This window comes from Dermochelys coriacea, chromosome 1 (assembly GCF_009764565.3).
Source record: "Dermochelys coriacea isolate rDerCor1 chromosome 1, rDerCor1.pri.v4, whole genome shotgun sequence".
Lineage (NCBI taxonomy): Eukaryota > Metazoa > Chordata > Testudines > Dermochelyidae > Dermochelys > Dermochelys coriacea.
This window is the reverse complement of record NC_050068.2, coordinates 185,704,189-185,726,740: the sequence shown is the minus strand read 5'-3', so window position 1 is coordinate 185,726,740 and position 22,552 is coordinate 185,704,189. Positions and strand designations below refer to the sequence as shown.

At 44.1% G+C, this 22,552-nt stretch overlaps 1 protein-coding gene across 1 annotated transcript; it reads right to left on the bottom strand.

The window, feature by feature from the left end:
* Positions 1-1,208: 1,208 nt before the first annotated feature.
* Positions 1,209-20,747, bottom strand: TIMMDC1 (translocase of inner mitochondrial membrane domain containing 1). The gene is given in 8 exon segments (XM_038386825.2): positions 1,209-2,141; positions 2,144-2,213; positions 6,735-6,845; positions 7,746-7,824; positions 14,376-14,443; positions 16,246-16,334; positions 18,300-18,465; positions 20,576-20,747. Coding segments are annotated over 8 exon segments (768 nt in total). The 5' UTR covers positions 20,674-20,747; the 3' UTR covers positions 1,209-2,054.
* Positions 20,748-22,552: the final 1,805 nt, after the last annotated feature.

Below are 22,552 nucleotides of genomic sequence, written 5' to 3'. Positions count from 1 at the left end.
TTATACAAAATAAGGAAGTACAGGGAAACACAGACTGGGCAGGAAACGCATCAAGGAGGGTATTTCAATTCTGACTTTTGAAAGAGCAAGTGAATCAACTTCTAATGCTAAGGCACAGCATTTGACCCTCACTGAGTGAAAAAGCTCTATAAAACTAGCTTTGCTCTGATGTTTTTTCTAGCACGCATTCCACTGTGCACAAGAAATTGTCTCGTTAATCATCGCTCCCAGAACAGCCATTAAAAGAGGAAGAGAGAGCAATGAGCCATATCAGCATATAGGTCATAATTAAAGTTGTGAAGGTGTGGGGTGCTTACAAGGAATGGGGAAGCAAGAAAGTATGAGAGCATGAAAATTAGGCAACTGGGCAAGGCTGAAAAGCAATGGAGCATAACTAGAGTGGCAAAAACATGTGTTTGTTGGGGGCGGTGGAGGTCGTGGCAGCATTGTTGATGACATGTACATAGGTGTGGAGGAAAGGTGAGGCCAACAATGAAGCAGAGCCATGGCTATACACATTCCTCCCCTTGAAGGAACAAGACAAGCCCACCCCAAAAATGCATTTTTTTCCTTCTATGGAAAAACTAGAGTATAGCTAATACAGAATATGCTCATTTCTGAAAACCAGAGCCTTATTTAAACAAGTTGTGTGAGGAACCGGGTTTGGGTGGGTGGGAGGGACATGCTCTGCTGACTGAGCTGTGCAGATGTTAACAGCAACCTGGAAGTGGAGGGATAAACACATTTAGGCAGAATTTAATTACATGGACCTGGCTGAACCCTGGGGAGGGAAGCTACATACTAGTTCCTGATCCTATTATGGCTTGTCAACAGGTTCCCATCTTTACCTTGTTGGGAGCTTTCTTCCATTATACGGAGCAGGGACATGCAGCTATGACCTCACAGTTACAGGGAGTAAAACTACTAGCATTTCTAAAAACTGGCTTCAGCCGAGCATGAAGTGGTGAAGGGACACAGAGCCATTTCAACCACAGGCTGTTATAATTCAAAGCCAGCCCTAGACTTTCATGACAAAGTTGTTTGCTCTTGCTATGAGAACTGCAGTTGTCAGTCTCAAGAGCCTGAATGGGGTTACGAGACTTAACTCACCTCATTCCTGGCAGCAGTCTTGCTGGTGAGCTCAATTACAATATTGTATGACCAGAGTAAGAGGAGCTTCTAGCAGACAAAACAGTCTAGAAACCTTAAGTGGTTATGTCTGTTAAATAGCATTTCCAATAGTTTTCCTCCAAGAGGATCCTGTGATTTGTAACTTAACACAATCACATTTTTTTGTTAAAATGTGTCCGTAACGCTAAGCTCTCCTGCCAACGCGCAGTCATCCTTGTTGTAGCCCCCTTCCCCGTCAAGGGAGGGCACCCTGCTTTAGAGGAAACCAAGGTATGTCCTTGTCAGGCACTTTCTTTGTGATCCTGACACTATCGCAAGCCTCATTTGTAAAACTGAGAACCATTTATTTCCACAAAATGCCTAAAGCCTGAGTAGGCCACAGTCACCAAACTCTTCCAACCCGTAGCACTGTTCCTACCAGAGCACCGTTGAGGTACGCTGAAGAAATAGAGTGGAGGGAACTAGCATGGGCATTGCCCATGCTGCACCTGAGCAGTGGATAGGCAGGACTGCAGCACTGTCAGTGCACCCAGTTTCACCAAAACTGAATTGTTTTCGAATAAGGACAAAAATGTTATTACAGGCTTCTTTGGGAGAGTGGCAGCTCCTAGACTCAGCTATCATGCCACTCACTACAGTGGCATAAGGATATGCATTCTTGCAGCACTAATGAACCCCCATTTCTGTGTATATTGCATTAAGATGTGGCCCTGGGGCATTCAAGTGTGAAGTAGCCACTAAGAGTTCTGTTGCTGCCCTCACACAAAACACATCTCACTGGTCATTACTACAGTTGAAGATCTCAAATCCTCCCTCCGTCTTGATGCATATCCATAACAACATTGTCCTCAAACTGCTGCTGCCAAAAACAATGGATACAGAAACAGATTTCATGCCAGTCTTCCAAGATGCCTTGACTGAAGTCAGAGCTCAGTCTCGTTCCTATCTTCCGATGGCAGAGGGTTCTTGGGAAGATTTAACAACTCTTGGATCTTCTCGATCTCTCTCTCTCCATGGTTCCTTCCTGAGTGCTACTGATAATTTCTTCCAAGTCAGTCTCAGTAACATTAAGCCTAGCTTTCCTAAAAGGGGAGAGGGAAGATTGAAATTATTTCAGTTTCTGAACTCTAAGCGTATAATTTGCCACCCTGGAGTCTAGTTATCTCCTCCTGCTCATTGGTAAAACAAACACCAGCAACCTGAAAGCCCAAATCTTTAGGCTCTGTCTAGTTTTGTCACTATTTGTAAGTTTTTACGAGTCACACAAACAGTGTCATTGACAAGAACCAGACTTATCCCTTTGAACACACTTGTTTCCCAAGCTGCCAGTCAAATGAATGCTCAAACTGAAAATGAACAAAGAATGGTTACTTACCTTAGAGTAACCGTCATTCTTCGAGATGTTCCACACATGTGGATCCCACTGATGGTGTCCATTGGGCTCCAGCACGGGAGTGTAGAATATTTTCCCTACCAGGGTCAGACATGCGCTGTTCATGGCCTCAATCCCCCATCCTCCCCAAAGCAGATAAAGGGCAGAGTGACCTCAACTACCACTAACTTCCTTTGCAGCCTAGTAACCTTATTTATAAGCTTCTGAGCTGCAGGAACAGAGGACAGGTCATGGGGTCCAGATGTGCAGAACATCTCAACGAACCATAGTTTCTTATAAGGTAAGTAACCATCTTTCTTCTTTGAGTTACTGCGCATGTTGATCCCATTTGTGATGATCAGCTGGCAGTCATCTTTCTAGATGGTGAGCTCTAGGAGTTATCTGAAAAGAGACTGCAAAACTGCTCTTCCAAAATTGGCATCAGATCTTGAAGCAGTGAGTAATGAATAATGTTTTGTAAGCGTATGAGCTGAAGACAGAGTAGGAGCTCTATGTCCAGTGTTGGAACCTGACTTGGGCATGTTATGATGCAACTTGTTTGCCAGTACCTATATGGCAAACAAATATTTACTGATGGGCTCTTCAATCTAGCAGAGAAAGATATAACATGATCCAATGGCTGGATTGACAAATTCAGACTAGAAATAAGGTGTAAATTTTTGATGGTTAGAGTAATTAAAAATTGGAACAATTTACCAAGGGTTGTGATGGATTGTCCATCACTGATCGTTTTAAAATCAAGATTAGATATTTTTCTAAAAGCTCTAGGAATTATTTTGGGGCAGCCTGGGCTATACAGGAGTCCGATCAGATGATCACAATGTCCTTTCTGGCCTTAGAATCTATGAATTTATTAACTATCAAAATTTCAGACACAATTTAGAAGTGCAAATGGAATTCCCAAACATACATTTCCATCTTTCATCCTCCATTACATCAAGGATAAAATCTGATCTGGAATCAGCACCTTCAGTGACATATTGTGGATTGCTGATCTGTAAACGGACTTAATCCATGCTTCAAATGGTCTGAAATGTAATCTGGCGAATGGGGTTACAAATGACCATGAAGCCATATAGCCTAGACATTTGAGGCACATTCTTATGGTTGTTCGAGGGTAAAGCTGGAAGTGGATAATCAGATTTATTATCTAAAAACTGTCCAATGAGAGGAATGCTCTTGTTGTTATTGAGTCTAAGAGAACTCTGTAGACTGGGACAGAATCAGATTTGACTTTTTCAACTTGATCCTCAAACTCAGAGATGAAAATAAATGAATCTATTTCTTTGCTGCCATCATGACCAGTACTTATGACTTCCCCCTACAAGCCAGTCATCTATGTAAGGGTAAATGTTCAATCCTTGTTTGCGCAGATGGGCTGCTACTATTGAGAGGCACTTTGTAAAAACCCTGATGGCTGCTGAAATTCTGAAAGAGAGTACTCTGAATTAGTAATGACTCTTCGGAGCCATAAAGGTATAGGGCAGTAGTATTCAAATGCATTTTCTGGTGGACTGGATAAGGCAATGTCCAAAACTTGGCAGGCCAAAAAGTGCCACTACTTCACCTGGACAGCAGGGATTGGCAACCTATGGCATTTGTGCCAAAGATGGCACACTGGCTGATTCTGAATGGCATGCAGACTGCTAGTCCAATCAGCATTCTGCGATGCACATTAGTTTATTTTCCCCTCTGTTTACTGTTATGCCATGTACAGGTGAAGTCCGTTTAGCCAAATTTGAACTCACCAAAAATCCTGAATGTCCAAATGAGCAATGCGTCTGACGAGCTCATTTTGGGTAATCCTTGCAGATTAGTCCAAGATCTTTGACAATTGCATCAAATCTGATGTCTCTGTGCCTGACCCACTGATTAATTATAGAAGATGATACTGGAACTGACTTTTTTTTTTCTGATATTTGAATCTCTTTCTGAATGGTTTGGAAGGCCTCAGGTGGTGAGAATATGGAGACAACGACTAGGTATCTAAAGAATGATGACTGGGGGTGAAATTGCTGTTTTTTTAAACACTTGAGTGTATAAACACAATGATCTGAGCATGGAACTCAAATCTTTTAATGCATGCAGAGACTCGTCAATCTTTGTACTAAATAGAGTCTTGCCTTCAAATGGTAAATCTTCAACTGTTGCTTGTAACTCTCTTGGTAAACCTGAAGATAACCAAGAGGAATGCCCCATCACAATACCTGTAGTCAACAAACATCAGAATCAGCAGCATGTAATGCAGCTTGAAGAGAGGCTTTAGCAATCAGTTAACCCTTTTCACAAATAGCCTTGAATTAGTCTCTAAACTCTGTCCTTTAAATCTGGCCATCTAGCCCATTACAGGTAATCATATCTGGATAGCATGGCTTGACAATTTGCTATGCTGACCTGTATGGCGGCTGAAGAGTAGACTTTCTTCCCAAAGAGATCCAGTCTCCTTCTCCTCAGGAGTAATCTTTCCTGATTGTTAAATCCCTTACTGGCAGCAGCAATAACCAATGTGATTGAGTTGGATGAATATAAGTATACCCAAAACCCTTGGATGGTACCTGGTATCTAAGACCAGTGCATTCTGAAGTAGCTGAAATCGAAGCAGGGGTAGCATAAAGATCTTTTGCCACATCCAGCATCTTTTCAGGGGATAGGGAGACAGGGCTCAGTGCCAGAAAACTAATTTACAGTCAGAGCCACTCAGCCTTCAAGACCGTAGGATCCCCAACTGCTCCAATAGATAATTTCTGAGTTCCTTTTGTCTTCTTAACTGCTCCTGTATTAGGTGTTGTATCTCTGGTGACAGGAGCGCTGGAGGGATGAGTTATGAAAGAAGCCGCCTCTGTACCAGATCCGTGATTGAGTCCAATATGGTTCTTATGGACCTTTCCATAAGAAAAAGCATCAGTCTGCTTGCCTCTCCCGTGTTTGTTTCTTGAAGAACTTGCAAATTGCACACTTAGCAACAGTATGTTCCTCGCCCAGGCAGTAAAAGGGTCTGTTGTGGGTGTCAGTCAGAGGAATAATCCCTCACAGGAGGGCATAGCTTGAAACGAGGAGATCTGGGCTCTGCCATAAACTACAGTGTTTACTCTCTCCCCCGCCGCATCAAAGCTAAATGAAACAGTAACAAGAACACTAACTACTAATTATAAACAAATTAAGCAGATGGTTAATTACTAAGTAACAGGATCACTACAGAGGGACCCTATACTGTTCTGACTCACTACCCGAGGCCGTTGGAAAGAGCTGAGTGGAAGTTGTGGTCACACTGCTCTTTACGCCCGCTGGAATGCAGAGGGGAGGGCAGCGCGGGCATGCGAGACTCCTGTGGGACACTGCAAGGGATAACGTTCCAAACTCCTGTGCTGAGGCATGATGGGACACTGTAAGTGGGATTTGCATGTGCTGTGATTCTAAGAAGAAAGGACAATGTAGGAAATAGAGTGAGACAGCTACTGTTTTCCAGCTACTCGAGGAATGGAGTGGTGAAAGCACATTGGCTTCAAGCATTTAAAATGGATAAGGACAAAGCAGTGGAAAATGTATTATAGGGAACAATCCTGCACAAGTTACTGGAGGCAGATGGAATACAAGACCTAATAGCTCTCTTCCATCTTTAGGGGTATTTTTTAATATAATAAATATATACACTGTTCAGTTTTCAAGAGATTAATAGTTTTAGGGGAGGCCTTCCTTCCCAAAGACTTCTGGCATCCCTTTTCCAGTAAAGGGAAATGTAAAGCTACATGAGAATAATTTTGACCCTGTTTGACTCCCCTCGACCCCAGTCTGCAAATTGTAATAAAATACTCAGTAAAGTCCAAACATTCTTTAAAATACATTAAAATCTGCTGTTTATTTTCCCAGCCACATAAGAAGTGAAAATGTTGAGAGAGTTTTGAGGGGAGGCAAGCTACAAATTCAAACTACTGTACTACAAAATAAGCAAATTGTAGCGTTGACTGGAATGACTTCCACTGGACAATAAATGGTGCAATCTGAGGCTAGGAAGACCAGATCAGTGGTTCTTAGACTGATCCCTGAAACAACCTGAGAATCAAACAGTGAGGAACTGGGGCTGGAAGCAGAAATGGACCATCCAATGATCTCTTTTACAAATTGGTTTGCCAAATGAAAAAGTTGAAACTACACCCATCTCTGATCAATGATACAGATTCACTAATTTAGATAGTGCAACACTGTTTCTTACCACTCTGCTAACTTCTGTTCATGCAGCAATCTTCTCTCACGTGTTCTTTTCTCCTGTATGGTCTCACCAGCGAGCTTCTGCACTGCCATCAATAGCCCTCCTGCAGGGATGCTAAGAGGTGGAGGAGGAAGTTACAGATAAGCCACTAGAAGACACAAATAGTGATAGTTTACTGGCAATAAGGAAGGAGTATGTGGGAGGGAGGGCAACCACGTGGTCAGTGATGCATAACCTCCTCCAATATTCAGACCCGCCTTTTCACTAAGCTGGGACAATCACTGCATGAAGCTCAACACCTCATACAGCTATTCAGGAAATACAATATCCCTGCTACAACTGTCTGATGTGCTTTGTAAGCACTCATTCAGCCTCTTATCAGACAAGGTGGGTCAGTATTATTAAAATTTTACAGCTGGGAAAACAGGAACAGAGAAGCTAAGTGATTTGCCCAAGGGCATACAGGAAGTCAGTGGTGAAGCTGGGAAGGAAATCCAGGAGTCCTTCCTCCTAGTCTCCTGCTCTCACCAGTATACAACACAGCTCCTCAAGAGGATGCTTCATCCTCTTTACTTTTGGCTAATTGTTCTGAGAAGTCAACTGAATAGCTGGTTAGTACATACATTAAACATGGGGAGAAGATGCAGGAGAAGAGAGGATCATAACACTATTGTTACTTTTCTGTTTTAATGGTAATCAGCATCTTCAATGGCCATATAAGGAGCGGGCACTGATCAACTCTAAGGAGAGAGGGAAATCTCCATGTATCCAGCCATCACTGGAAGAACAATGAAGTGCAAAGTACGGAAAAACTGGATGGGGACTTTTGGAGAGAGAAATCATCATGGACCACAAAGGGATGCAGAAAATCCAGCAGGATGCTGAGGGTATGGGAAGTCTGTTGTAGCCCCTCCTCAGATTCAAGGCTTGACTTGGGAGGTCCTTATCCAACATACACTAGCTAAAGAATGTAATTGTGACCCTGGTTATTGATTTGGTATGTGTGCAGCTTACCCAAATGCTGCTCCAAAGACACTGCCAGCTGCCATTCTGCTCAGGCCCAAATGCACTCTGAACAGGCCTCCTGTAAAGGCTAAAACAACAAGCCACAGACATGAGCCTCTAAAGCAGAGGTGGGCAAACTACGGCCCACGGGATCATCCTGCCCAGCCCCTGAGCTCTTGGCTGGGGCGGCTAGCCCCCGGCCCCTCCCCCACATCCTCAGCACACCGCCAGCGCTCTGGCCCATCGCTCCTGCCGGGCAGCTGGATGGCCTGGCTGGCTCTGGCCAGGCGGTGGGGCTGCGAGCTCCTGCCGCTCTGAGCGGCTTGGTAAGGGGGCGGGGGGGTTGGATCAGGGGCAGGGGGTTCCGGGGATCAGTCAGGAACAGGGGAGGTTGGATAGGCATGGGAGACCCGGGGGGCCTATCAGGGGGCGGGGGTATAGATAGGGGTTGGAGCAGTCAGGGGTCAGAGAGAGGTTGGATGGGGTAGAGGTTCTGGGGGGGAAGGTTGGATAGGCATGGGAGTCCCAGGGGGGCCTGTCTGGGGGCAGGGGTGTGGATAGGGGGCAGGGCAGTCAGGGGACAGGGAGCAAGGGGGGTTGGATAGGGGGTGGGGTTCTGGGGGGCAGTCAGGGGACAAGGAATGGAGGGGTTAGATGGGTTGGGGGTTCTGAGGGGGGAAGAAGTGGGAGGGGGCGGATGGGGGCAGGAGGACAAGCCATTTGGGGAGGCACAGCCTTCCCTACCCAGCCCTCCATAGCGTTTCACAACCCCGATGTGGCCCTCAGGCTATAAACTTTGCCTACCCCTGCTCTAAGGAATCCTAGCACCACACACAGACTGAGGGAATTGCTCTGTCATTTCCACCTCCGACCCCCTGAATGACAAAAGCCAGTCTCAAGAGAGCAGAAATCAAATACTGAGCCAGCAGTGGTTCAGCCAATCTCTGAGGGGCCTGAACATGTGCGAAAGTCTGTACCCTATGTTCACCACTTTTAGGACAATGTCACAATATGGTGTCACATGACTCAGTAAAGCTGCTTCACTCCCAACAATCACATTTTGGCCCCGGTTGCCATATTTCCGATTCAGATTGGAAGGGAAGATGGGAGTGGCAACCTAATAGGTCTTTTTTTTAATCTGTATCTTCTCTGGCACTAAACACAGCACAAAATTTCTTCCAAAAGATTCCCAAAGAGCTGTAAGGACTAAATGTTTGGGGAGGACTACCAGCCCACCCACTACTGAAATGGAGCTACCTCTGACTGACGGAGCAAAGCAGTTGTTCAACAACAACCAGTAATACTACCTAACAGTTTAAAACAGGAAGTGAGGGAAAATATATCCAATTGGAACCACACTATATGCCTGGATAAAGATAACATAGAGAAAAGACCCTGTTTTGTATCTAGAGCAAACTTAAAAATGATCTTTCCCATGGACACATTTGGAAGCAGCAGCATTAAGCTGTTATGAAGAGAAAGAAGAAATATGCATACCCCCTCACTGATGGATTTCTAATGCTCATTTCTCATTTTTTGAGAATGAGATGATATACACTGTTCGGCTGCACTTATACTACCCAAGCACCTTTCACTCAAGAAGGGCAACAAACTTTCAAACATTAACTAAGCCTTGCAACTCTCTGGTGTATTAGGAAAGTTTTATCACCCCTGTATTAGGAATGGGAAACAGGCACACATGGTTAAATAATTAACCAAGGTCATAAAGTGAGTCAGTGGCAGCAGAGGAAATACAAGCCAGGAGTCCTGACTCCCACTGACTCAAATCAAAGACAGTATCTCCTCATTCATAGATTCATAGATACTAAGGTCAGAAGGGACCACTCTGATCATCTAGTCCGACCTCCTGCACAGCGCAGGCCACAGAATGTCACCCACCACTCCTATGAAAAACCTCACCCATGTCTGAGCTATTGAAGTCCTCAAATCATGGTTCAAAACTTCAAGGAGCAGAGAAGCCTCCCTCCAGTCAACCATGCCCCATGCTACAGAGGAAGGCAAAAAAACCTCCAGGGCCCCTCCAATCCGCCCTGGAGGAAAACTCCCCCCCGACCCCAAACATGGCAATCAGCCAAACCCTGAGCACATGGGCAAGATTCACCAGCCAGATACCCAGGAAAGAATTTTCTATAGTAAATCAGATCCCATCCATCTAATATCCCATCTCAGGGGATTTGGCCTATTTACCCTGAATATTTAAAGATCAATTACTTACCAAAATCCCATTATCCCATCATACCATCTCCTCCATAAACTTATCGAGTAGAATCTTAAAACTAGATAGATCTTTTGCCCCCACTGCTTCCCTTGGAAGGTTATTCCAAAACTTCACTCCTCTGATGGTTAAAAACCTTCGTCTGATTTCAAGTCTAAACTTCCTGGTGGCCAGTTTATACCCATTTGTTCTTGTGTCCACATTGGTGCTGAGCTTAAATAATTCCTCTCCCTCTCCTATATTTATCCCTCTGATATATTTATAGAGAGCAATCATATCTCCCCTCAACCTTCTTTTAGTTAGGCTAAACAAGCCAAGCTCCTTAAGTCTCCTTTCATAAGACAAGTTTTCCATTCCTCGGATCATCCTAGTAGCCCTTCTCTGTACCTGCTCCAGTTTGAATTCATCCTTTTTAAACATGGGAGACCAGAACTGCACACAGTATTCTAGGTGAGGTCTCACCAGTGCCTTGTATAACGGTACTAAAACCTCCTTATCCCTACTGGAAATGCCTCTCCTGATGCATCCCAAAACCGCATTAGCTTTTTTCACAGCCATATCACATTGGCAGCTCATAGTCATCCTATGATCAACCAATACTCCAAGGTCCTTCTCCTCTTCCGTTACTTCTAATTGATGCGTCCCCAACTTATAACTAAAATTCTTGTTATTAATCCCTAAATGCATAACCTTACACTTCTCACTATTAAATTTCATCCTATTACTATTACTCCAGTTTACAAGGTCATCCAGATCCTCCTGTATAATATCCCGATCCTTCTCCGAATTGGCAATACCTCCCAGCTTTGTATCATCTGCAAACTTTATTAGCACACTCCCACTTTTTGTGCCAAGGTCAGTAACAAAAAGATTAAATAAGATTGGTCCCAAAACCGATCCCTGAGGAACTCCACTGGTAACCTCCCTCCAACCTGACAGTTCGCCTTTCAGTAGGACCCGTTGCAGTCTCCCCTTTAACCAATTCCTTATCCACCTTCTGATGTTCATATTGATCCCCATCTTCTCCAATTTAATTAATAATTCCCCATGTGGCACGGTATCAAATGCCTTACTGAAATCTAGGTAAATTAGATCCACTGCATTTCCTTTATCTAAAAAATCTGTTACTTTTTCAAAAAAGGAGATTAGGTTGGTTTGGCACGATCTACCTTTTGTAAAACCATGTTGTATTTTGTCCCATTTACCATTGACTTCAATGTCCTTAACTAATTTCTCCTTCAAAATTTTTTCCAGGACCTTGCATACTACAGATGTCAAACTAACTGGCCTGTAGTTACCTGGATCACTTTTTTTTCCTTTCTTAAAAATAGGAACTATATTAGCAATTCTCCAATCATTCGGTACTATTCCTGAGTTTACAGATTCATTAAAAATTCTTGCTAATGGGCTTGCAATTTCAGGTGCCAATTCCTTTAATATTCTTGGATGAAGATTATCTGGGCCCCCCGATTTAGTCCCATTAACCTGTTTCAGTTTCGCTTCTACCTCTGATATGGTAATATCTACCTCCATATCCTCCTTCCCATTTGTCATGCTACCATTATCCCCAAGATCCTCTTTAGCCTTATTAAAGACTGAGGCAAAGTATTTGTTTAGATATTGGGCCATGCCTAGATTATCTTTAACCTCCGCTCCATCCTCAGTGTTAAGCGGCCCCACTTCTTCCTTCTTAGTTTTCTTCTTATTTATATGGCTATAGAACCTTTTACTATTGGTTTTAATTCCCTTTGCAAGGTCCAACTCTACTCGACTTTTAGCCTCTCTGACTTTATCCCTACATCTTCTGACCTCAATTAGGTAGCTTTCCTTGCTGATCCCTCCCTTCTTCCACTCCCTGTATGCTTTCTGCTTCTTCATAATCACCTCTCTAAGATGCTTGCTCATCCAGCTTGGTCTACAACTCCTTCCTATGAATTTTTTCCCCTTTCTTGGGATACAGGCTTCCGATAGCTTCTGCAGTTTTGATTTAAAGTAATCCCAGGCCTCAACTGCCTTTAGATCCATAAGTTCTTCAGTCCAATCCACTTCCCTAACTAATTGCCTTAATTTTTGAAAGTCAGCCCTTTTGAAATCAAAAACCCTAGCTGCAGATTTATTTTTGTTAATCCTTCCATTTAGTTTGAACTGAATTAGCTCATGATCACTTGAGCCAAGATTGTCCCCTACAACCATTTCTTCTATGAGGTCCTCGCTACTCACCAAAATTAAATCTAAAATGGCATCCCCTCTAGTCGGTTCAGCAACTACTTGATGAAGGAATCCATCAGCTATCGCATCTAGGAAAATCTGAGCCCTATTATTATTACTAGCACTGGTCCTCCAGTCTATATCTGGGAAGTTAAAGTCTCCCATGATCACGCAGTTTCCATTAGTATTTACTTTATTAAAGACATTAAAAAGGGCTCTATCCATAACCAAATTAGATCCCGGAGGTCTATAGCACACCCCAAGCACTATCGCAGGAGAGGCTTTACTAGTTTTCTTCCCCAATGTAATTTTTGCCCAGACAGACTCTGTCTTATCCATTGCATCGCTTCTTATTTCTTTACATTCTAACTCATCGTTGATATACAATGCTACTCCACCCCCTTTACCTTTGTTTCTGTCTTTCCTAAACAGCACATACCCTTCAATACCTGTAGTCCAGTCATGACTACTATTCCACCATGTTTCTGTTATCCCTATAATATCTGGTTTCACTTCCTGCACCAGTAGCTCTAGTTCCTCCATTTTGTTACCTAGACTCCTCGCATTGGTGTATAAACATCTTAATTTTTGCTGTTTGGCCTCGCTCACATTTTGTACCCTATTAGGCACAGTCATTCTACAGCCAGTATAACCTATTAGACTAGTATCCACACCGCCCTCGCTCCTTATATACATTCTCCTACCCATGGCTGTATCCTTTCTTACTTCATCTTCTTCCCTCTCAATGCTAAAATCTGGCGTGGAGATTTTCTGGACATCTCCCATCCATCTCCCCCCAATTCCTAGTTTAAAGCTCTCTTTATCAGTTGTGCCAGCCTCGATCCTAGAAGTCTATTTCCTTCCCTACTCAGATGAAGTCCATCCCGAGAGAACTGACCTCTGTCCGTGAATGCCTCCCAGTGGCCATACATCCCAAAGTCCTCCTTATAGCACCACTGCCTAAGCCATCTGTTGACAGTCATAATCTTGTCACACCTTTGTTGCCCTTCTCTAGGAACAGGAAGGATCCCGCTAAAGATCACCTGAGCCTCAATTTCCTTGAGCGTCTTCCCCAGCCTAGCATAGTCTCCCTTGATACTTTCCAGCGAGAATCTGGCTGTATCATTTGTTCCCACATGAAGGATAATTAGGGGATTCTTTCCCGCTCCCTTTAGGATCCTTTTCAACCTCAGGTCTACATCCCGTATCTTAGCACCCGGAAGACAGCACACCCTTCTATTCTCAGGATCAGCTCTAGTTACAGGCCTGTCTATTCTTCTCAATAAAGAGTCCCCAATCACATAGACCTGCCTTTTCCTGGTGACAGTGCTATTCTCCAGTCTCTCCCCTGTTCCCTCTGGCTGCAAGTTCTTTCCATTCCTATTTTCCCTTACAATTCTCTTCAACCCATCCTGTATCCTCCTAGGGCTCATATTTGGTGTAGTCTCCCTTGACTCTTCCCCTTTTTCTATAGGGCTAGCCTCTCTTCTCTTCTTCCTTACCCTTCCACCTTCAGCGACTACCTGCTGAGCCCCTTCATTTTCCAACTCTGCAAACCTGTTCCTAAGCTCTATTTCTCCTTCACTAGCCCGTCTTTTTCTCTGCCTGGTTCTACGAGTCACATGTTTCCACTGACCACTTTCCTCATCCAGGCTCTCCTCAAAATTCCCCAGCCCTGGTTCCATCTGTGAGTCTGAGCTTTTCCCTTCAGATACCTCATATCTTTGCTCCATCATCTGCTCAAACCCCTTCCTAAACTCAACCAGACTTTCCACCTGCATCTCCAAACCTCGGATCTTTTCCTCCATCAGCTCTATCAGACGGCATTTCATGCAGACAAAACTCTTACCGGTTCCCCCCTCCAGGATCATGTACATACCACAGCTTCCACATCCAGTCATCCTCAATGTGTCTTTCACTGCAGGAGTCACTCCCACAGCTGCCTCTGTATCTGTCATCTCCTTCCCACCTAAATCCTGCTAATCTGGGAAACACAAGCCACACCAAAAAGACCACCCCCCCCAGCAAAAGCAAACCCCAAACAAGCACCACAATCCAAACTCCCTTTACAAACTCCCACTCAAACTCCCCTGTTTAGAGCTCTGTTTGATAGCTCCTTTGATAGGTAGGGTGTGCTACCTAGCTACCTCCTAGGTAATTCAAATAGAGCAGAATATAAAATAAAGTAGTCTCACCTCCTGCGGCAGCAAAGTGACTGAAGGCGGTTTTATTGCGGTACACGGACAGACCAGTGCTCACTGTGCTGCAAGCGTGGGGCACAAAAAGAGTCAGAAGGCAGACATGAACAAAGAGCACACTTGACAATACAGCCGTATGGAACCCAAATCAGAGAAGATTTCACTAAAAAATGGGGAGCTAAGCAGTCAGCCCACACGATCCTCCCTACAGCCCATCTGTCTGGGACACACCCAGCTGCCACTAATGCATTGACTTCAATCACCTGATCTCTTGCTGCAGTGCAGCAGGATGTGGGGGAGCAAGAACTCCCAGGTTTTTTATGTAATTTTTTTAAAGCAACATTTCCAAGCATAAATTAAAACCATATGAAGTCTGCAAGCAGGTTAGACCCAAAAGTGAACCTACCAATCATGACAGCATACCATGAACATTTTGTGGGAACCACAAGTGTGGCTGGTCAACTCCTAAAGCACAGCCTATGTCTCAAACTATTGAGTGAGGATAAAACCATCAACTGTAGGTTGTTGGTTTCTTGTTTGTTTGGGGTTTTTTTGGGGGGGGGTGGGGGGAGGTTAGGGAATTGCTGGTCAAGCTTAAGATTAGTGGGAAGGAGGAATGCAGCAGAAATTCTGTATTTGGATTTTAGGAAGGCATTTGATTATCTCAAAAACTTACTCCCAAAATGTCTATAAAATGGTTTACACATGGACACTGTCATATAGGTTGAATACTGACTATAGAATAAAAATCCAAGGGGGTAATGAAAAAGAGCAATGTCTCAAGCTGTGCAGAAGATGTCTGGAGACAGCTGTGGGGAAACCACAAGGTTGCGTGCTAGGCCCAGTATAGTTTAACATAATTAAAGTTCCAGAAGAAGGCGTAAACAGTACACCAATTAAATCTGAAAAGGGTACTAAACTGTGAGGAATTGCAAACACCAGTGAGTTGGGTCTTTCAATCTTTCCTGATGAAACTGTTCCACTTTGTATAAAATAATTAAATATTCACAGGACTGAAGAATGACTCTATAGGCCAATGGTTAGGGCACTCACCTGGGATGGGGGACAGTCAAGTTCAAGTTCCTGCTCCAATGAATATTGCAGTATTTCATGCTAAATGGAATAGCTTCATCAGAAACAAGGTTCAAATCCCCCCTCTGCCTGCGAGGAGCAGGAACTTACTGCAGATCTCCCACCTCCCAGGTGAGTGCCCTAAGCATGAGGCTTCAGGGCTAAAGGGAATGACAACACCACCACTACCACCTCCTCCATTTTTTGAGACAAAGCATTGACCTGGCTGAAGCACCTAAATCCAGGAAAGGGTCTACAGTTGTGAACCCCGAGTAGAGAAAGACCTCTTCCTCCAGTCCAAAGTCAGATGCCTCAGCCCCTGAGAGGGGTGGGACTTAGGCCACACCTCTCTCCTCAGCATTTCCTATTGGCTAGCTTAGGCAACAACCCATTCAGCTTGCTGGCTTTTGTGGTTATCTTTTTTAGGCACCTAACTCTCCCCATGCATTGGGCAAAGAGCTTGGGGGCCTAACTTGAAGTTGTGGATTCCACTAGGTGGCAGAACATCTAAATTTAGGCACTGCAATCCTGAACCCATGTCTCCTTTGTGGATTTAGCCCCAAAAGTGAAACCAACCACTCTGTTTTTATCTTCCACGCTCAGTGAAAAGTCAAAAGAAAACTAAGAGTATTAATGTTGAAAAATAAATTACATTTGTTTTAAAAAGCTTTTTTAAAATATGCTTTTCAACCTGACAAAGTCCTTTTAATACTTATAGCTATTATTTTCACCTAAACAGATCTCTGCAGGTTCTTATCCTGATGTTTCCCTATAAACACAGGTATGAAAAACTTACTTGAATATTGCCACAAAAGTAGCAATTCTCCAGCTCCAGCGCCAGCCGTAACGGATGAATCCCCTGATTGCAGCACGATGTGCAGATTGCTATGGGGAGAATGAGAGACAGTCACAGGTCTTAAACTCACCGTCATTTCACTGCACACTTGCGGTAGTTTCAGACAATGATACTTGAGACGCTGGCTATTCCATTAAGATTACCCATCTTGATAGTATTCAAACTGATGGAATTGATACACTGGTTCCATCTTAAAGGGAAACAGCCCTCATTTATCTCAGCCATTCAACAGGAAAACTGAGAATTAATGTAAATGTGTAATTCCAATTGGTATTTCCAATCCTAGAACTGAAGGCAGCCATCTTTCAGAAAAGTAATGTTTTTTTATGACACTGGCAGTGCAGAAACCTATTGGGACAGAAACTTTAAACTAGTTTCTAACTGATTTTAACTATGGGTAAATAGTCATTAAATAACTAAATAATAACCATTTGGTTTAAACATTAAGAAGGACCATTAAGCACTGTAGTTTAGGCCTAACATTTAAGCTTTGAAAATAAATAAGGTTTTACAAGATGTAATATTAATAGAAATCTCATGAAATATTAAAACATTTCAATTAAGACTGCTTAAATCCAACACCTTCTTTTGCAGTGCTTCCAACCCAAATGCCGTAGCACTGGTGCAAACATGTAACAGCCTGAAACAGACTAGAAAGAGAGAGAAACTGGATGCTCTAGTTTTTTTGTGGAAGCTCAGCAAAATGCCAAAACTAAATAAATACTATAAATGATTAAAAGTATGTTTAAAGTCATTTCTATTTTAATATCCAAGTTACTAACATAGGTAAGATTTTTTAAAAAAAGACTCCTTTTAAAGACATGATTCAGTGAAATATAAAATATTCTTTTTTGTAGCTGGATGTAATAACAGAATAAAATTACAATTATTCAAGTTTTAAATAAAACAAAAAATGCTGACAAGCAAAGAAGAAGCTACCAATCTGACCGCCTCATGATGCAGATTCGGAGAGAACATGGTTGCCATTAAAACACACTGGAAATTAGAGACTCAACATTTTTGAAAGCCATTTTTTGAAATAATAGATTTTGCCTAATTTAATAGCTTAAATATAACTTTGAGTACATTAGTATGCAGAATATGAGCATAACTCAGCACTTAATTGAGGTACATAATTATCACAGATGGTTACACAAATTATATATTTATGAATATAAATCAAAGAGTTTGGTAGTTTTCAAATGCAATCACAGTAACTGTGCATGAAAATTACACAGGTAATTACACTCACATTTTGCGCACTTACCTGTAATAAAAATATCTTGCCCTTTAAGTTTGACTGCCAATGGGAACTGAATTCTCTGTTGTACACTAGACCTCCAAATGAGAAGGTATAACTCTACAGTGGCAGCAACCAGTAAGTGACAGAGCAGCCCAATTTGTTATATTTGCAACCATAAGCAGTGCCAATCTAAAAATTCGTATTTAAGTAAGGATATTTTTCTTTAAAGTCTTAACATTTTGGTCGAGCATAATAGGTCAACCTGTCTCCTAAAAAAGTTGGCCTGATTAACAGCCAGCATCTACAGCAGGGGTGGGCAAACTACGGCCCACGGGCCACATCTGGCCCCTCAGGGTTTTGGATCTGGCTCATGGGATTGCCACCCCCATGGTGCTGCTGGGCTAAGGCAGGCTTCCTGCCTGCCCTGCCGCCTTGCCACTCCTGGAAGCGGACGGCACCACGTCCTTGCAGCCCGGGGGGGGGGGGGGGGGGGGAAGGTGGGAAGAGGGCTCTGTGTGCTGCCCTCACCTGCAGGCACCGACCCCGCAGCTCCGATATTTAAAGTAAGTCTCAACCAGCTCCACCTTAAAGTTCATTAACCTTAGATGTAAGTTCTGCACATAAGCCTCTCTTGACTCAACCATTGGCCAGATATGGGAGATGCAGTTCATTACAGGCTCTTTGCTGCAGAAAACAGGCTCTACAAAAAGGGAGCAGTTTTGGTGCCAATATGCATGATTTTGGTCCATACCACAGCATCCAGACGGTTCTGAAAAATCTCTGCTTGGCTCCGCTCAATATATTGCTTCTTCGCATGGTGAAAAGCTGGCAAACCTCCATACACCCAGCCAATGACAGCCCCTGAAAACGTAGCTTTGATAATGTTGAGAGTTTCTTCTGGGTACTGCTGTAGTTCACTAGCACAAAGAAACAATGTTACTGGGAGATTTAGCATTTGGGAGCACTGCTAACCTAACAAGAGTCATTCCTTCTAAATCGTATCACACATAGGATTATTTCAGACACTACTCTTCAAATTATTGCATTTACAGATTAAACTCATTATCTGTCATCAATATTAAGCAAGCAGGTAACATTATATTTTTTTAAATCCTTCTTGGACAGGGCTGAACAGCTAAAGTGAATGGGACACAGAGTCTTTCACCTTTTGTTCACAGGTTCTGATGTAGTCAAGATCAGTAGTGCCCAAAAATGGCTGTTTGGAGGTCTATGTAAAATGAATTGGTGGGTCTTAGGGTATTTAAAAAACCCACACCCCTAACAAACATCACTCAAGGGAAGTCTCAGCAAAAAGGCCAAGGACTGAATGAACCCTGGAGACTGTGCTTTCTCACACCTAGAAGTGATCCCTTCTAGGCAGGGTTTAGACATTTTGGCAGGACTGAGTGGAATGAATTTATTTGTCATTTTTCAGTTGGGGGAGCAAAAAAATAAACAAATCTGGCATTTAAAAAAATTACTCCCCAATATTCTTGCATGCTCAACCAAACAATAACCAAAGAAACTTTGCTTAAACTTAAGAAAGCCCCAAACCCAAATCTTTGGGCTGAGACCAAGACTGGATGGATTTATCCTAAATGAAAATGTGTTACATTATGTGAATCTGAAAACATGATATCACCTTTACAACCATTTTGCAGCCTTCTCTCTGGTGGCCACCTATCTGAATACTTCCATAATACATTAATTCATTAATTTTGGGAAACGTTTTGAGATAGTTGAGTGAAATGTATTATAAACTACAATTATATTATAATCACAAACAAAGGTCTCAGTTCTGTAAAACTGCTCCATGTGGGCAAATCTGTGCACTTGCTAGAACTCCACTGAAATGAACAAGACCTGGGGTAGGGTCTTGCCTGCACAGACCTATTTGCAGGACAAACAAAACGGCAACACAGAATATCACAAAGGTAGTGTTGCCAGCTATCACGATTTTATTGTGAGTCTTGTGATATTGGGTGTTATTCTTAAAGCCCCAGTTCCTGGAATCAGGTGACCACAGGAGAATCTCAGTTTTTGTTTTTAAAAGGCATGTTTCTAATCCTCCAGGTTGTGGAGAAAAGGTCAAAAACATGACTCAAATGCTCCCCAAGAGCTCAGAATCCAGAGCAAATTAAATGGTTTTTAAATCAGTCTCATGACTTTCCAGTGCTTGCGGTTGGCATAGCAGTATAGGCCATGCTCACCCCAGAGAGGAACATAATCAGTACTAACAGGTTGCTAGTGTTGTTTCCCCGCCTGATGGAAACAGTGCTATTTTCCCTTATAACTGTGTTACATTATGTACTAGGTGTGAATTTCTGTGTGTGCAGGTCAGCCTGGGTGCACATCCACGTGGCTGTGAATGATTCACCAACGGGTGTTGCACCAGGAAAAGGTGTGAATGACTGTACAGGACGAGCGCTGGGATGAGGAGGCCACATAACCATGTGATGGATAGATTGATAGATAATCACAGCAAAATACAGGTGTGTGTGTGGGGGGGGGGGGAATAAAGAGAGAGAACAGACAGATGAATAGAACAGATAATCTGATGGGACTGTGTAGGTGTCAAGGGGGGGAAAATGGACAGACACGTGCAGGATGGAGAGATAGGAGGGGCGCATGTACGAATAGACAGACGTGCGTGTGTGGTGGGGGACGGGTGGAATGAATGGAAAACCATAGCTGTGGGGGGCAGGGGGGGCATGTAGGGATGGATAGACGGATGTGGATGGGAGGGAATGGACGGAAGAATGGACAGATAACCACAGCGGCGTGCGCATGTGTGTGGGAGGGACAGACAGACACAGACAATCTCAGCAAGGTGTGTGTGTGTGTGTGTGTGTGTGTGTTAGGGGGACGCAGACAACCACAGCAGTGTGTGGGTGCAGAGCGACAAGAGGAGGGGACAGATAACCACAGTGTGGGGCGGGGACACACACACACACACACACACACACAAGCACAGCGAGGCGGGCTGCCCTGGCCGTGTCCTTGCAGGCCCAGCCCGGCGTTACTCACTCGCAGTGCCAGAGCTCCTGCAGCCGCTCCCAGCCCGTGCCCGGGGGCTGCGCGGTGCCCACGTGCCGGGGCGCCGGGCCGCTCTCGGGGGCCCCCATCGGTCCGGCTGCTGCCGCGGGAACCAGCCTCCGCTCCCGGACGCCTGGGTCCCCCCTCCCGGCCCCGCCTCCCCGGCGGCAAGAGCGGCCCCGGGCTCGGCCTCGTCCCCGTCCCGCCCCCTGCCGCCCGGGAGGGGCAGCGCAAGCCTCGGCCCTCAGCGCCCTGGCCCGGCCCCGCCGGGCTTCAGGGACAGCCCGCCCCGCACCTCTGCCGCCCCCCAGGGCGCCGCCCTGTCTGCCCGCTCATGGGCGCTGCGGGGCCGTGGGGCGGGAGCGGGGCTTTGCCGCCAACGCGCCGCACCGGAGTCCCCCCCCCCCCGGGGCTTTCCAAAGTCACGGGCCGCGCCCTGGCCAGGAGAGGGGCAATCTACGCCCCAGGCAGCGATCTGCTGAATTGTAATTTGGGGTGGTTTTCAAATGGGCCCAGGCCAGACAGATTTCTACGGGTCTGTTCATTATTCAAAAAGCATTGAACAGGTTAGGCCACAGTATGTCCCCTTATAGGCTAACTGTGAACGGTTCACTTCTGCAGTTCATGGTGTCTGACTGCTCACCTCACTTGTACCGTCTTGTCTCAGCTTTTTGAGTGCCCGACTGTGAATTTTATAAGGGAGGAAGAAAAACAAAAATATTTCACGGAAACACATTAGGGTGACCAGATAGGAAGTGTGAAAAATCAGGGGGGGGGGGGAGAAGAGGCACCTATGTAAGGAAAAGTCCCAAATATCGGGATTGTCCCTCTAAAATCAGGACAGTCCCTATAAAATCAGGACATCTGGTCACCCTAAAACACATGCACAAGTGTTCCTAGGACTTACACTTTCTGCCAACATTCATGTACAAATATTTGTGGAAAACTAATAAAAAGGGTCACCAAGAACATTGGAGCAGAGTTGTAGCTTTTATTTGAACAAACATTTGTGAAGAAATTTTGGCAATACTGGCCCACTTCTATTACATATGTAACACCACTGAAATACAAGCACCTCCAAAGTGGAATATAGCAGCCAGCACCCAGTACAACAGCCCAGAAATGGGATATTCCAACCCTCACTTTATGAAAAATGACTAGGGAATCTTTAATGTCCACACAAAGTACAAAAAGGATCTTGGTTCGTAAGATTTCATTGACCTCCCTTTCCCAGTAAAGGGCAAGGAGCTTCATTTATCTACTTCCAAAAGAGATCAGACAGATTTAGCCCTATTGTGATTTGAATGTATGGTTGGAGGAAGTTGCGTTTCAATCGTGATGCTTAGTGCCTCTGCTTATGGTTCCTTACATTAGTTTTCTGTATGGTTCAGTAGGATAAAAAGATATTTAAAAAAATACAAGAAATGAAACCAAAGCTATATTCCTTTTTGAAAATGCAAAAGTATAGTCCAGGGAAACCTTAACCATACTGTACCCAGAATTGAAGAAATACAAGAGCGAGTAGTACTTCCCCTCATACCTCACGATCTACAATCCTGAGCTGGTCCTTGTGTACTTTAGAGTTCATACTTTTTTTGTCTTTTTAAATTCTGACTGGAAAATTAGTGCTGATGCTCTAGAGACTGATGTCTTGCTGCTTATACCCATTCAAAATGCAGCTGGAAAAGATAATTTGCCTGGCTCATTGCTTTGACTGCATCATCCTTTTCTGTCCCTCCATTGGCTCACTCTTCTCCATCTCACCGAGCACAAACTACATACCTTAACTTTCAGAGCCCTTCCCAGCCTATCCTCACCCTACCTATCATATATGCTGTTGAGTTGCTCTTGCCTCTGCATTGCTAATGATGGCCGCCTTCATCACCCACTTGTTGGTTTTAAAAAAATGCACCTTCATGTTCTCTCCCATGCTGTCCCTCAAGCTTGGGAGGAGCTCCCCTTAAACAC